Source organism: Dictyostelium purpureum, assembly GCF_000190715.1.
Source record: "Dictyostelium purpureum unplaced genomic scaffold DICPUscaffold_437, whole genome shotgun sequence".
Taxonomy (NCBI): Eukaryota; Evosea; class Eumycetozoa; order Dictyosteliales; family Dictyosteliaceae; genus Dictyostelium; species Dictyostelium purpureum.
This window is the reverse complement of record NW_003519772.1, coordinates 1-16,457: the sequence shown is the minus strand read 5'-3', so window position 1 is coordinate 16,457 and position 16,457 is coordinate 1. Positions and strand designations below refer to the sequence as shown.

The 16,457-nt window shown below is 23.3% G+C and overlaps 6 protein-coding genes across 6 annotated transcripts; 2 read left to right on the top strand and 4 right to left on the bottom strand.

The window, feature by feature from the left end:
* Positions 1-1,000: 1,000 nt before the first annotated feature.
* DICPUDRAFT_73526 (uncharacterized protein) lies at positions 1,001-2,270 on the top strand. The gene has a single exon (XM_003293495.1). The coding sequence runs from the start codon at positions 1,262-1,264 to the stop codon at positions 2,201-2,203; it is 942 nt and encodes a 313-aa protein (XP_003293543.1). The 5' UTR covers positions 1,001-1,261; the 3' UTR covers positions 2,204-2,270.
* Positions 2,271-3,078: 808 nt separating this feature from the next.
* DICPUDRAFT_158406 (uncharacterized protein) lies at positions 3,079-4,592 on the bottom strand (the record flags this gene model as incomplete). Its single annotated transcript, XM_003293489.1, has 3 exons — positions 3,079-3,332; positions 3,470-3,706; positions 4,397-4,592. The coding sequence occupies 3 exons, from the start codon at positions 4,590-4,592 to the stop codon at positions 3,079-3,081; spliced, it is 687 nt and encodes a 228-aa protein (XP_003293537.1).
* Positions 4,593-7,098: 2,506 nt separating this feature from the next.
* DICPUDRAFT_99686 (uncharacterized protein) lies at positions 7,099-7,953 on the top strand (the record flags this gene model as incomplete). The annotated part of the gene is made up of 2 exons (XM_003293494.1): positions 7,099-7,122; positions 7,249-7,953. The coding sequence occupies 2 exons, from the start codon at positions 7,099-7,101 to the stop codon at positions 7,951-7,953; spliced, it is 729 nt and encodes a 242-aa protein (XP_003293542.1).
* A 391-nt stretch (positions 7,954-8,344) lies between these two features.
* DICPUDRAFT_99685 (uncharacterized protein) lies at positions 8,345-11,636 on the bottom strand (the record flags this gene model as incomplete). Its single annotated transcript, XM_003293488.1, has 6 exons — positions 8,345-8,560; positions 9,247-9,359; positions 9,488-9,720; positions 10,318-10,601; positions 10,702-10,734; positions 11,559-11,636. 6 exons carry the CDS (start codon positions 11,634-11,636, stop codon positions 8,345-8,347), a joined length of 957 nt encoding a protein of 318 aa, XP_003293536.1.
* A 501-nt stretch (positions 11,637-12,137) lies between these two features.
* Positions 12,138-12,491, bottom strand: DICPUDRAFT_158400 (uncharacterized protein; the record flags this gene model as incomplete). The annotated part of the gene is made up of 1 exon (XM_003293487.1): positions 12,138-12,491. One exon carries the CDS (start codon positions 12,489-12,491, stop codon positions 12,138-12,140), a length of 354 nt encoding a protein of 117 aa, XP_003293535.1.
* Positions 12,492-12,572: 81 nt separating this feature from the next.
* On the bottom strand, positions 12,573-14,637 carry DICPUDRAFT_158399 (uncharacterized protein; the record flags this gene model as incomplete). Its single annotated transcript, XM_003293486.1, has 3 exons — positions 12,573-12,701; positions 13,827-13,885; positions 14,481-14,637. 3 exons carry the CDS (start codon positions 14,635-14,637, stop codon positions 12,573-12,575), a joined length of 345 nt encoding a protein of 114 aa, XP_003293534.1.
* Positions 14,638-16,457: the final 1,820 nt, after the last annotated feature.

Here is a 16,457-nt window from a genome sequence, read left to right as displayed (position 1 = left end):
GTGTTTTTTATTATATTTAAGAATAAAAAAATATAAATTGTAAATATATATGGCAACGGCAATTTATAGCATCACGTAAACTGTTATTTCAAACAATAAAAAATTATAATTATTATTAAGTCACTTAATACTGATAGAGGTTATTACAGGTAAATCATTATTAATTATTTATATTTAATATCTTTAAAAAGGAATAAATGGAGTTGGAAATGTTTTTAATAGCCTGCTCTATGCATTTAAACATTAATATTTTTTAATTACCTATCCCCCACTTCACACAATTTAATAATTAATATTATTTTCTTCCCCCCACCAAACACACAAGTATATTGGTGATTGTTAACAATTAATATTACTATGGGGTTGAAGTGAAAAATAGAAATATTTAGTGTTTTTATTTCTTTTTTTTTTTTTAATTATTAAATTATGAAATTATAAATAATTTTAATTTTTAATAAAAAAATTTAAAAAAAAATAAAAAAAAAATTAAAAAAAGAAATTTTGGAAATATTAAAAAAAATAAAAAAAATATTAAAAAAAAAAGGTAAAAAAAATCAATTGTTTTATTAATAAATATTAATTAAAAATAGTAAAGATGAATGTTCAATTTCCAATTGATATGGAGGAAAAATTAATAAGAGTTTTCCGTCCCTGCAATCTTATTTTTGATCAAAAAGATAATATGTATGGGTCTCCATATTATATAAATTATTATAGTAATATAAAAGTAATAATATCCACTACGAATGAACAAGAAGTATTTTCAAAATTGGTCAATTTCGCACCTCATGCTAAAAAATTTATCATCGATTCAATCACTGAAAAGCCGCCCGTCAATTGTGATTTTTTCTCGCCCCTCATCTTAACACCGAGTCTTACCTCTTTGAAATTCATCTTTTTTGATTATAACTTTCCAATTAAACCAGGAACCATCCCAAGTACTTTAAAACATCTTACACTGCCAGTAGATTATAATCAGCCGTTTCATGACACCGTTTTTAAAGACGGTTGTTATTATTACACACCAGTTTTTCCTGAAAATGGACTAACTAGCTTGCACATTCCCCACTATTTTAATCAAACAATTCTTCCAAACGTTCTTCCAAAATCTTTAAGAGAAATAAAAATTGGTTCTGCTTTCAAAACTCAATTATTATTTGGTAGTATTCCAGACTCTGTTACTATTCTTGATTTTTACTGCCCAAGTTATAATCATCAGTTTCTTCCAGGAATCCTTCCAAGAAATTTAAGAAAGCTAAAGATGTATCATAATGTTTCGTTATTACCTGGCTCTTTACCAGAAACTCTTACTTATCTCAAACTAGGCGGCCGCTATAACCAACCTATTACTCCTAATCTATTACCAAAATATCTTCAAAAAATATCTTTTGGTCCAAATTTCAACAGTTTATTTGTTCCATCTGAAAATATTCATACAGTCGTTTTTGGTAAAAGCATGCTTTGTGAACCACATAACTTTACAAAAAATGTTAGATGTGTAGAAGTTAAAAACTCCCGTTATTTAGAATTACCACATACTATTAATGAACTAATCATCCATTCCAAAAATAAAAGTTATAGAAGATTTCCACATGATCTTACCTATCTATCACTATCTCGTCCTTCCGAATTTACAAATAATGAACTCAGCCCACTCACAAATCTAAGGCATCTTGATCTTTTTGGTGGTGATCTCATATTTCAAGTGGACCAAATACCAATATCTATAGTATCGCTGACCCTGGATGATTTAAACTCAAACGATCCTTTAGACCTAGGACCATTGGTAAATCTAGAATACTTTAGTTTAGGTGATACACATCACAAAATAATGAAACTTCCATCAACACTCCGTGCACTGAAATTTAATAGTGATCAAAGTGAAGTGTTTGCTAAAGAAATTTTTCCAGCGTCACTTGAAATCCTTCAATTGCCACGATACCATGTCCAACCTCTATCAAACTCATGGCTTCCATCGTCATTGAAAACCCTTATCCATCTTGGTGAACCTGTTATTGGCGAAGATTATAGACGTCCAAATCTCAGTAAATTTTATATTGGTCATTTAAATGAATCCATCTTGGTTCATAGTCCAGCTTTTGTTGCAGATAATCTTGACATTATCAAAACATATAAAACCGTATATGACATTATCATTGAAAATCTTTTAGATTACCATCTACCATTCCAAAAAAAAAAATAGAGAAAGTAAAAATTTTTATTTAAATAACTAAAATTAAAATAAATAAAAACCTTTTTAAAATTTAAAATATAATATGTGTAAATATATATGAGCATTGTATAAATGTCTAAAAGAATATGTATATATATTTTTATATATGTAAATTTATTAGTAAATATATGTGTGTATGTATGTATGTGTGCATATGTGCGTGTGTATAGGTATATGAATATGATAAAAAAAAAAGTCTAATTATTTTTTAAATTCAAAATATTGTTTATTTAATATAAATAAAAAATTAAAATATTAAAAAGCCACATTGATCTATGTAGCTTTTCAAGTTATTTTCCATTTTTCTAATTGACACCAAGTTCTTTCTATTATAGAATTTTTGAATTCTTTTATCTATATTTTCCAAAATTTGAATTTTTAATTAATTATAATTTGAATATTCCAGCTCTCTTTTTTTAATAATGTTAATATTTTCCTTCAATTTCCAATGATAAGTTGGTAGTGATGAAAGTATTTTGTCGTCCGCAACAAAATGGTGATCTAAACTCTTCATTATTTATTAAATATAATTTTGAGATTGTTGATTAGGGACCTGATTGTCTAATTCCATTTATTCGAATAAATGTCATCCTCTGCTTGTTTTTCAGGATATTCAAATGAACTATAGTCATTAAAAAAATCAATGATTATAAAAAATTTTAATAAATAAATTAGTTTAAATAAATAAAATAAAATTATTATTATTTATAATAAATCGTCTTTTTTATTATTTTATAATTTACATACTTTTTGGGATATTGTTTTCATTGATATCTTTAAATTGAAACTTTCCTAATCCATCACCAATTGTTATGCATTCTATTTTTTCTTTACCACTATGCATTTTATTTCTTGGTTGTTTCGGGAGAAAGGAAACTATGAATCAAAACAATCATAGAGGATGACAATGATAAGATGAATTTGTTAATTTCAGCTCTTTTAAATGCCTCTCGAAATATTCTATAATCCATTCTTTCAATTATATATCTGATAAATGGTTTAGCATCCATAGATAAATGTAAATTTACAAAGAAGTCATCTTCAGCTGTACTATCACCTTCATCTTGGTCTGATATTTCTTCCGACAAAACATGCCATACTGCCAATATGATTATTTGTAATCTTCACTAACTGGCGGTACTATTAGTTGAGGTATAGTATTTGTGGTACCATAGGCGGGGGGAAATTGATGTATATGTGACTCTTTTTTGGGCGAAGGTAATGAAGCATAACTACTTGATGATGAATTTGAATCAAAAGAATTAATTTCAGCTCTTTTAAATGCCTCTTGGTGAATTTGAATCAAATGATCAGAACCTTGTTTTTTATATAAATCTTCTTGAGGTTGAAGTTTATAATTTTCACAAAGTTCCTCTAGTGTCCTATTTATGGCTAAAAGAAAATTTACACCATAAGACAATGTATGAAAGAAGTGTTCATACATTTCTATTGATTCTTCACAAAAGAAACAATCTTTGAATAATTATTTATTATTTATTATTTATTATTAAATATTTATTTTTGATTTATTAAAATTTGGTTTGAATTATTTTTTATTTTATAGAAAATTTTTTAATGAAAAAAAAAAAAAAAAAATATTAATTTAAAAATTTTATTAAAAATTTGTTGTTTTTTTTTTTTTCGAAATCAGTTCGCATCTGGTTTAAAAATATTATTATAATAATATTTTAGATTTTTTAAAAAAAAATATTCAAAAATTTGTGGTTTCTTTTTTTTTCCAAAATCAATTCGTATCTGATTTGACAATAAATTTTGTGTATTATAAAAATAATATTTTAATTTTGCCCTTTAAATTGATTTACAATTTTATAAATTTACCAAAAAAAATGGATTTTAATAATAAAAATAATAATAATTTTATAATTATACAACACACTCCCACTTTACAAAAAATAACAAAGTCTAATTTTAAATAAAAAAAAAAATTAAATTAAATAATAAATTATTATTAATATTATTATTTAAATTAAAATTTATATTATGAGTTGCTATTTTTATTTTGATTATTATTATTATTATTATTATTATTATTATTATCCAAATTATTGTAATTTGATTATTATTATTATTATTATTATTATTATTATTATTATTATTATTATTATTAATATTATTATTATTAAATAAACAAGCATTATTGACAGATTGAATTGGAGTTTGGGTAGTTCTCTTCTTTGTGGGGGCAGTGGTGGTGACCTTCTGGAACCTTATCAGTGCTAACATCGTATTCATCCTCATAGAAATAATAGAAATTACCAAGATGACGGTATGGATCGTATGAAGATTTATTGATGGAGCCATTTCCAATGAATACCTGTGTTGTTCTTTTGCGTATCATTTAGACATGAATCATATTCTGATAAGATCATTTTCTTTGGTAACACCATAGATTAATGAAAAGTATACAATGTTCTCTTCAGTAGGAAATGGGTAATTGTGGAGGAAAAAGTTTAACTCGTTGGTGTTTCTATAAACTTTGAGACAAATGAATCTTTGCATGATGTGTTGTTAGATTTCTTAAGTTTTCCCTCTTATGTTTATACCATGTGACGACTTGGTTGATGGTCATTTCTAATTGGTAGGCGATGATCTCTTTCTCGATGGAGTCTGGGAATGGGTTTTTACCGAAGCAATACTCTAATATTTCTCTGGCCCTTTTGACGTTGGATTTTGGATCGGCATCATTTAAGTATTTAAAGCGTTAGCATCAATAACACCATCGGTAGCATTGGTGGCATTTACAGCATTGGCAGCTCTTTCATTCTTTTTTTTTTTTTTTGGTTTTTATTTTCTATATATTTATTATTTAATTAATACACATCCATTATTAATATACATCCATTACCTGCATTGATCAAAATGCAAGTAAGATCAGAAATGACATTCATCAACAAACTACTTACAGATAAACTACCTTTAAACACTCTTAAAGAGAGAAGCAGATTCTAGCCTATTAACCGATATACAATGCGAAACCCGTTTTCAACATCAATCTAATATTCATCACATATCCAGATACAGAGTGCCATGGCTATAGTGTTAAATAATGTAGGCTCTACCATTTAAACTATCAAATACCTATACTATTAAATCATGTCATTCGATTAATATATTTAAAAATAAACAATAAATAATCCTAATAAGCAAATAATAATAGCAGTAATAATAAATACCTTAATATATATAAAAAAGAAGTGCTGAAAACTGCCCATAAATGAAAGATACAGTCAAACTACAAATACCTAATCAATCATTGTGAAAATTGCCAAAATGCTGCTTCTTTTTTACATTAACCTTATGTGTTCATTAAACCAATTATAACGTTGCAATAAAAAAAAATAAATAAAAAAAAAATTAAATAATTTTACAAAAAAAATTAAAATTTTTTTTATTTTTATATTTTATATTTTAGTTTTTTTTTTATTTTTTGCAAAATAGTTTTATAAATAAAAAATATGTATTAAAGTTTATTAAATTTTGTTTTTACTTATTTACAGAGTTTGTATTAAGAAATTGGTGTATTCTCTATGTAAATAACGTTCACAGTTTATTTATGATTTGTATTTGTTGTTTTTATTGTAGTTTTCATATTGTTGTTATTGTTATTTATTTATCGTTCCAATGTGTTTTTTTATTAATATAATTTCAACAAAAAAAAAAAAAAAAACACTATCTTCACACACCCAACCAATTAAAAAATAGAAAAATAAATAAAAAGCACTGGTGGTTATATAGCAGCACGCCAAAAAAAAACAATTTTTTTTCAAACACACAAATACCAACAAACTCACACACAGAACATCACACATTTTTCTATACTATTATCAATTTGATAAATGATGTTATAATGAAGCAATAATAGATTTATAATTTAAAAAAAAAAAAAAAAAAAAAAAAATTCAGATATATTGGGTAGCATTAAAAATAACAAAAGCAGCTTTTAAAATTTTCAAAATCAAAAATAATAACAATTTTTTGTCTCAAAAAATAAAGATAATAATAGAATATAATAATTTTTGTAATTAAATTATTGTTATTATTGTTTTTATAATAAATAAAAAATTTATAATAAATAAAGAAGAAAACAAATTCGATTCAATAGATTTGTGTTGATATTCATCCCCTTTTTTCTACAAACAGTAGTGTTCGATATCAATTCAAATTATAATAAATAATATAATACAGCTATGCAGTTTTTACTTTCTACCCAATAAAATTCCAATCTACTTTACTTTCAATCCATTTTAATTTTTTATAGTGTGTTTGTATGTTGTATATTGTGTGTATTGTGTTTGTGTGTGTTTGTACATTTTTGCATTTGTGTGCTTTAAATTTTTACTTCACCCACATTACATTTTTCTTTTCTTATAATCATTCAAATAATTTGATTATAATGGCAACAAAAATATAAATACAAATAAATTTATTAATAATTAAAAAAAAATAAAAATAAAAATAGAATACAACTTAAAAAATTTAAGTTTTTTTAAAAAAAGATTTATTAAATAACCACTACCACTATTCCATAATTAGCCCCCCAAATCACACAATAAAAAATATAATTAATATTAAAAATTATAATATTTTTTTTAAAAATATTTAAATTTTTTTTTTTATTAATTATTATTCAAACCCAAAAAACATATACAAATAATAACAATAATAAAAACAAGTATGTATTTATTGTTAATAGACAATGCAATTAATTTTGGATGATTAAATAAATATTAATATTATTTTTTTTTTATTTTTTTTTTATTAGCTATAAATATTTCATTTCATTTTTATTATCTATAAATTTTTCTTACATTACAAAGAGAATTTATAATTTCTAAAATTAAAAAATGTCTTATGATTGTCTTCTAGAGGTAATTATTCTAAATATATTTACTTTTTCTTAAAGTTTTATACTAATAAATTGTTTTTCTTTTATTTTTTTATTTTTTTTTAACGATTATGGAATGCGCTTCACTCATGTAACTTTTTTTTAATAGATTATTAAAAAAGAAACATTACCATCAATTAATGAATTTCTCTGCTTTGATACTTTCATAAATCTACCCCCAAAACAAAAAGGTATCCGTAAATTAACAGATCCATCAGAGTACTGTTATTCAAGAAAAAGACTCGCTGTCTCAGCATCATCAAATTCTAACTGCGGTGATCCATCCAATCTCTTAGAGGATTCTAGATCATTCAATACTCATCGAACTGATTATATCGAAGTTAATACATATTCAAACTACAATAATGGTTATCCAGTTCAACCAAATTTCCATGATACGAGTACCCAAGAATCCCAGCCAAATGAATCGCAAACTGTCCAAACCCAATCGAATTTCGATGATATGAGTACCCACCAAACCCAATCAAATGTATCCCAAACTGTTCAAACCCAATCGAATCTCTATGATACGAGTACCCACCAAACCCAATCAAATGTATCCCAAACCGTTCAAACCCAATCGAATTTCCATGATATGAATACCCTGCAAGCCCGTTCAAATAAATCGCAAACTGTCCAAACCCACTCAATTTTCCAAGATTTGACTACCCAGCAAACCCAATCAGATGTATCGCAAACCGTTCAACCCCTACCAACTCCAGAAGAGCTTCTAGAATGTCTAATTGCAATAAGGATGCAACAACAACAACAACAACAACAACAACAACAAAAATACTCACAATACTTACCGTAACCACAACCAACTATACTACCATCTTCTTTGATACCACATTTACAACTATACCTACCACCTGAAGAAAAGCCGAGGTTAAATAAAGAACGACCTTTTATGTAACTCTATGGCCTCAAAGACAAGGGAAAAACCGAACTAATTAAAAAAATTTGTTATACATAATATTGATATGCTCTGTCCAAACTCATTAAATCAAAAAATTAATAAATAAAAAATCAAATATTAAAAACTTTTTTTAAATAAAATAATTTTTATAAATTATTGTTATTTTTTGAATAAAATTAATTTTATCATTTAATTTGATTAAATTTTTCATAAAAAGGAAATTATTTAGTTATATCTATATTTGTTTATATGTGTATTTATTTATAAATAGTTTGATTTTTTTTTTTTATTGAAATATTTTGATTGCTTCTATTAGCGTAGGTGTTGGTGGTGGAATAGTTGATGGATGATTTGAGATTAAATAGACAGATTTAAAAACCATATTTACAAAGAATAAACAAAACCCCAATGTTTGATTTATGACTTTAAATATAATTCTTTCTTTTTCAATATCAACACGTTTTAAGACACATATCAAATATTGGGTATCAATCCATTTTAACTAAAAAATTAAAATTAAATATTAGTGTCTTTTTTTTTTATAAAAATAATTATGTAAATATTAACATTATAGTTACTATTGTTGATAATGAAACAATTTAACTAATTAAATATAAGTTTCTTTTTTATTCAAATATAATAATAATTATGCAAATATTATCATTATAATTACCTTTAGAAGAATGTGTTATAAAGGAAAAAATGAAAAATTGAATTTAACCTTACAAAGAATTAAATTTAAATATCTTATTTATTTATTATTATTATAGTTACAAATTTTGGTAAAGATGTGATTGTAGATGACTTTTCTTAGTTTCATTTATTTCAATAATTCAAACTTTGAATGGAACGATTTTATTAATAATTTAGTCTTTTTCGATTTCTAAAGAACCAACCGCATAATATCTTTTTAAATTTTTATTTTTATTTCATTTTTTTAATTATAATATTTCTGAAATCACAAAACATGATGACAGCATAAGAGAGTGAATAAATTCGTTTCTCAATATAAATCAAATACGAATATTATAACTCATTATAATAATTGTTTATTAGAAAACATTGAAACAAATACATTTTTTATTAGTTAAATAACAACAATATTCAATAATCAAAAAACACACCTTAGTTTTTTATCGGTACCATTTACAAATGATCAATTTTTTTAATGTGGTTTTTGCTGTTTACTTCAGCCACGTGCTCATTTTTATGTTCAAGTCTAAGAATAGACAAAGTAGAAGGAATAATATTTTTACAAACCTTCACATATACTGTAAAAATTAAAAACCATTTTAGAAAAACTTTATAAATAATAAATATATTTTATATAAAATTAAATCTATTTAAAAATAAATCATTATAGAAGATTATATCTTTTATTGTTTTTATCCAGCAATTGCCTCATCCTAATTTAATAGTCTATTAATACTATTTTGTTCTCTAGTTTTTTCATCAGATTTTTTTTGCTTTGCAATTCGGAGACCACATTTATTACATAAAAGTGCATGTGTTGAAAAACCATCCCTTTCTACCCAACCTTTTCTCCACTCTGGTGAGTATGTAGATCTACATATAAAGCATGTCTTGAGTCCCTCTTTTCCAACTCTTTTATATTTTCTTACTTTAGGAATTTCACTGCCATCATTATTGTTTTTCATTTCTCTATTATAGATTTATAAAAAAAATTATTATTAGTGAATTTTAGTAATTTTTAGTAATGAAAATTAAATACACTACAAAACTGTTTCTATAAATTGTATGAGTAACTTATTTTGTATTTATCAAAAATTAAACCCTTTTTTTTAAAAAAAAAAAAAAAAAGAAACCCTTTTTTTTTTGATATATTTAATTAAGTCACTTAATTTCAAATACAATTGTTTTAATTATCATAATAAAAAAAATATATTATACTTGTATTTTTTTTTACTTTTTATATTCAATTCATCTAACTTCACACTCTATACACAAGTTCGTGAAATTATAATTTAAATTTTATCAATAACCAAAAGAAAAAAATAAGAAAAAAAAAAAAAAGAAACTTTAATTTTTTAGATCGTGACCAATCTTTTTAGAAATTTAATTTTTATTTTAATAATTTTAACAAGTGATAGGTCTTTATGCACAATATAAAATACCTATGATATATATTAACATATAATAAATAATATATTAAAATTTTATTTGTATTTTCCCTGGAAAAGACAACATCGAGACCTTATTCTTTTTTTGTGTGTGGGTTTTTTTCTTTGGTTTAATGACATGATACTATATAATGTTTCATATAATATTTTGGTTCTAATATCATTTGTAATATTAATTTTTTTATTAACTTTGAACACTGTAGTAACAATTGATTGATTTGGCTCTGGTGTAAATGGCTGGACCTGAAATGATGGCTCTAATTGTGAAAAATACTGTTCGTTATACTCTTCGGGTGATTCATACTCTGAATCAGTATCTTCACTTTCATAATCATCATACTCATCAAATGATTTACATGGCAGAAAGGGTGTATTATTATTATTTTCAGACTGATCTGAATCCTATATAAAAAAAATTTAAGAGATATAAAAATAATTTAAATATAAAAAAAAAAAACAATTAGTATTATTTTATTTTATTTATTAAAAGATTTAACTTTACATTGTAGCTGTTTTGTTCTTTATTTTCAGACATCTATAATATAAGTTTTAAAATTTAATTAGAAATAAATATACATCTAAAATATTTTTTTTATTTTTATTTTATAATTATAATTTTTAAATACCTTAATTTATAAATATGATTTTAATTATATTTTTTAATTTTTTTAATTTTAATTTTTTGAAATTATATAAATTTTTAAACAATTAATGAAACAAATAAATGGAAAAAAAAAGGATGGTGATTAAAAAAAAAATAGATGAAAATTTAAAAAAATTAAAAATTGATTTAATTTTTTTTTTTTTATAATTTGTATATATTTGGTACTATGGGTGGTGTGGGTATGGCTGTGTGATGGTGGTAAATAATAAAATTATATTAAAAAAAAAAAAAGGAATACCATTTTTGTAAAGTTAATTTTTTAAAACACTCCTTTCTTAAAATAATTTTATTTAATAATAATAATAATAACTCTTTATAATAAAAAAATTAAAGAATTATATTGTTGATGATAATAATAATATTGATGTTGATAAAATAAAACTTTAATATTACAAAGGTTTAAAAAAAAATTATTATTAAATTTTTTAATTTTTTTTTTTGGGCTGTGATATTGGAGATTGTGTATTTTTGATAAACACTTTAACACCTACACAAGTTTTTTTTATTATTTTTATTATTGAATCAACAAAATTTTAAAGAGGCAATTAAAAGAACTCAATACAAATAAATAATATAATCAAAAATTATAAAAAAATAAAAACAAATAAAAAGAAATAATTATAAAAACAAATAAATTCAAATTCAAATTTATTTTAAAATTATTATTTATTTTTATTTTATTATTATTTGAATACCATTTCTAAGATTATCTTGATAATTTGCAATCTCATTAAATTGCCACATGAATTTATTATTACCCAATTTGAGTCCATTGTAATTACTACTATTATTACTGTTACTGTTTAATAAATTGCCTTCTAAAACCCATCGTAGATTTTTATTGTAGTTACTATTGTGTTCAGTTCTTTAAGTGGTACCAAAAATTTGTGCCACTGATGCTAGCAAAATCATTATAGCTGTTTCTTGTTTTATATGAAACCATTACATATTTAATATGATTGCTCTGATTGTTGTTGTAGTGGTTGTGACTGTATATGTTTGCTGTTTTTGTTGTTGCAGTGGCTGTATTTGTTGTGGTGCTGTAGGTTGTTGTTTTCGACGAAAACTAAATTTTGGAAAACCGCCCCATCCCAAAACTTTGGTTCAGATTCAGATTGGTTCACTTATTGATGTTGTAGTAGTTGTTGATGAAGTCAATATTTGGACCTTTCAAATGGTGTAACATGTTCAACTATATAGCTACCAATTGGAGATTGTGATTCAACAGTTACTGGTCTATGGTCTTGAGCTACTTAAAGGTGATGTTGTTTTTCTTATTTGCGGTATGGTTGTTGCTGAAAAATTTGAGTACTTTGTTGTAAAAGCATTTCCTCCAAAGCAGATGTTAATGGTTTCATTTCTTTTGAATCAAAGGAATCTCTTTTATTGGAACCTGATTTAACGATATTTGAATTAATTGGGGATGTAGTTGTGGAAGAAACAGTGCTCGTGCTTGTATGAATAGTTGCTAAAGTATTACTTGATGCTGTAAATGTGGAGCTGATGTGTTGCTGTAGTGCTAGTGGTGGTAGTGGTGGTACCATAGATACTGCTCTTCTATTACCCTTTGGTGATGGAATTGGGGAAGTTGCTAAAATATCAGGAACTGGATCATCTGATTCCTCCATGAAAAATGCCTCACCAGCTTGACCAACTTCATTTGTAAATCTGTTTTCTGTCCATTAACATAAATTGATATCACTTTGAAATTAATTGTAATTTACCAAATCTAACATGAAAGGAGTGCATTTCAATGAGCCATCTAGTTGCAGGATTACCAATATATCAATTGCACCACTAAGTGTTGCTGCATTTAAATTAAAGGCATAATGAACTTCCTTTTTTTTTTTTTTTTCTTTTCTTTTTTCTAATTTTTATTTCTTTCCTATATTGTAAAAACTTTATTTTGTTTGATAGCTATAACTTTATCATTATCGTCTATTTCTTTGCTTACAACAAGTTTATTATCTGATTATTAATTTGAAATTATTTTTATTACTACTACTACTACTAAAATTATTATTGTGTCTAATTTTATTTTTATTGTTATTATTGCAATTGTTATTGTTGTAACTACTTTTTAATTTTAACATTTTTTGGGTGTCTATATTAGATTTGAGTGGTGTTCCTCTATAGTATGATTATATTCATGTTCTTGAATGATTATTTCCAATACTTCTTCAAACCATTTGAATATTTTATATTCGTTCTTATTTGCTCAAAGTTGAATGTTTCTTGAGGCAGTGATTAAGTAACCTCTTTTTAATTATTTCTATAAATTATTTATATCGTTAGTTAAAACCGAATATCTATTGCTAAATCCACGTTCTGTTATATGAGAAATAGTGTTTATATTTACCTTTGACTCTTCAAAGTTTGAACTATTAAAAACTTTACATTTATTTAAGTAACCAAGGAAGTTTCATTTTATTTTTGAATAAAGGTTATTACATCTTTTATTTTAGTTACATTATCTAATGTTAATTTAAATTATTTACTGAGGATATTATAATTATTATCTCATGTCTTTATTTATCATTATTAAAGATATTATTATGTTATTCTTTTAAGTCGGGAATTTTTTTTTTTTTTTTTTTTTAAAAAATTTTTTTAAATTTTTTTTCTTTTTTTTTTTATAAATTTAAAAAAAAAAAAAATTTTAACGAAGATATTTTCAAACGTGATTTTATTTTTTAATTAAAAAATAATAACAATTATTACTTTCATCTATAAAATATAAAATTATAATAGTTATTATTATTGTTATTGTTAATATTTTAATATAATAATTTTTAAAATGAAGAATAAACAAAATAAAAATCAAATAAATACTGTTTAGAGTTTTAACTCGGTGATGATTTTAAAAATAATTATGATAAATTATATTTATCAAAATCAAGATCATTAAAAAAAAGGGGAAAATCTTTCAAAATACGGTCCAGATAAGCCATTACGAAATTTACATTGATGATTTGGTCAGCAAAACTATTTAGGAAACTGATTAGGACATTTGCACTACTGTCTGTTAACAATTTTAATCATGCTTTATAAAATAAAAAATAAAAAATAAAATTATAATTTAAATATATAAAATTAAAAATTTTTTTAAAATATAATATTTATTTTTATAGTTGTTTTAATTTTTTTTAATTTTTTATAAAAAATAATAGTTTTTATTGTTTGTATTTTAAAAGTATTTATGGAATTAATTGAAATATATATTAAAAAAAAATATTTATTTTACGGTTTGTATGTTAATTTAATTATAATTTTTTTATTATTTTTAGATTTGTATAATTTAGTATTGTTATTATTATTATATTTATGAATGAATATGATATAATTTTGATACCACATAATAAAATCTAATCTAAATGATTACAGTGTGTTAATTTTTTAGGTTTTTTTTTTTTTAAAAGTTTGTGATTGTATTTGAATTTGAAAAAAAATATTTGTTTTTGCTTAATGTTGTAAAGAGCGAATTATTGAGTGAATGAATGTTGATTGAATAGGTGTGGTGTGTAACGAATTTCTTAATCGTCTTTTAATCATATATAGTTTTTTTAAAAGCTCGAATTCTAATAAAAGCCTATCTTTTTGGAGACCGCATTCCTTACATAGAGTTGTTCGGTTTGAGACACGTCCCCTTTCTACCCAATATATTCTCAAACCTGTCCTAGCTACAGATCCACAGATGGAACATGGTCTTGGTATTACCGGTCTGGGTGTTAATACTCTTCTTATTACTATTTCTCTACCATTATTAAATTTCATTTTTCTAATACAGATTAATAGATAAATTTTATAATTAGTAAATCTAAATATTTCTTAATTGTTTAATGAATATAAAATACACTACCAAACTGTATATATATAATTATTTGATTAAATAATATTTATAAATAAAAAAATAAGTAAAGTTCAAAAAAACAAAACAAAATTATTTCTTTATATTTCCCAAATTTCAAATTTAGATATATTTGATTTTAAGTCACTTAATATTAAATTCAATTGTTTTAATTATCATAATAAAAAAATAAGTTGTGTTTTGTCTTTTACTTTTTATATTTATTTCATCCAAAAAAAAAGCACAGAAGTGTGAGTGGTTGTGACTGTGTTGTAGAGTCAATAAAAACCTACCCACACAACCGTTAAGTTACTCTATTTTTCTGCACTTCAATCTAAAAATAAACAATTGAATTATGCATTCACATAAATTATCAATACTGCCCCTCTCTTCCACACACTCTATATATTATGAAATAAAAATTCATGATATCAATAACCAAAAAAAAAAAAAGAAATATTAATTTTTATATATTGATTCTAACAACCATGTAATATTAATTTTTTTGTTTACTTTTTACACTGTGGGAACAGATGATAGTTCCCACAGTGATTCTATATGAATTTAAATCTATATAGAATCTCTTTTTATGTTGTTCAAAAAACATTTTGTATGTATATTAATTATTGAGGTAAAATAAATTTTTCTTAATTTATCTTACAAAAAGAAAAAATTGAGGGGGTCAAAATCAAATTATTATAATTTGTGTTTAAAATTTTTAAATAATAGGGTGAGAGAAAAGATTATTATTGAGCGTGATTATTTATAAATCCCCCAAAAAACAAACTGATAAAATTAAAAAAACATTAAAAAAAAACAATGTAATAATTAATCAATACAGTGTTATTTTTTACATTACTTAAAAATTGTATTTTTTTTGTTGCTATATTTAACAGTTTTAAAAAACACTGCTTTACTGTACTATTTAGTGTAACCACTCTTTTTTTTAAAAAGGTGTATAATTTTTTTTATTACAATAAAACCAAAGGAAAACTAGGTTAATACCATCATATATGTTTTTATATGACTTTTTCAAATTGTATTATATTCGAGCTTTTTATAATTATTTATTACACCTTATAATATAAAAAAATAAAGAAATATTTAAAAAAAATTTTTTATCATTTTATGAAAAATATCTTTTTAATTTTTTTTTTTTTTATTATTTTTTAGTATATCTTTGAAAATATTTAATCATTAAAATTAATTTATTTTTTTTCAAAAACAAAATTAATAAAAGAGAAAAAAAAAATATAGAATAGTTAATGATTAAAAAAAAAAAGTATAAAAAACAATGAGATTTTTTAAAAATATTTCAATTTGATTTTGATTTTTATTAATAAAAAAGTTTTTAATAGACAATCATGTATTTTAAACCTTTCTACTGGCCATTATTGTTTAACTTGAGTTTGAGTTAAGCGTGGATTACACCTTTGGCATTTATCAACGATTACTCTGACACCGTTTATCATAATAGCTTTTCTCCACCATTCGTTAGATGTGGTAGCTTGGCAAAAATGGCAAATAGGTACTCTTGGTATACTTTCTCTTCCCATATTTAGTTGAAAAGCTCCGTTGGTGCTATAAATTATAAAAAAATAAAGAAATTAGTTTTTTTTAATAATAAATAATTGTTAAAATAAATAAATCAATACTGTACGACATTGTTATATTTTATTTAATTGATAATTGAAGTAACTTGAATGATAAAAAAAAATTAATTTGAATGATAAAATTTATAAATTTT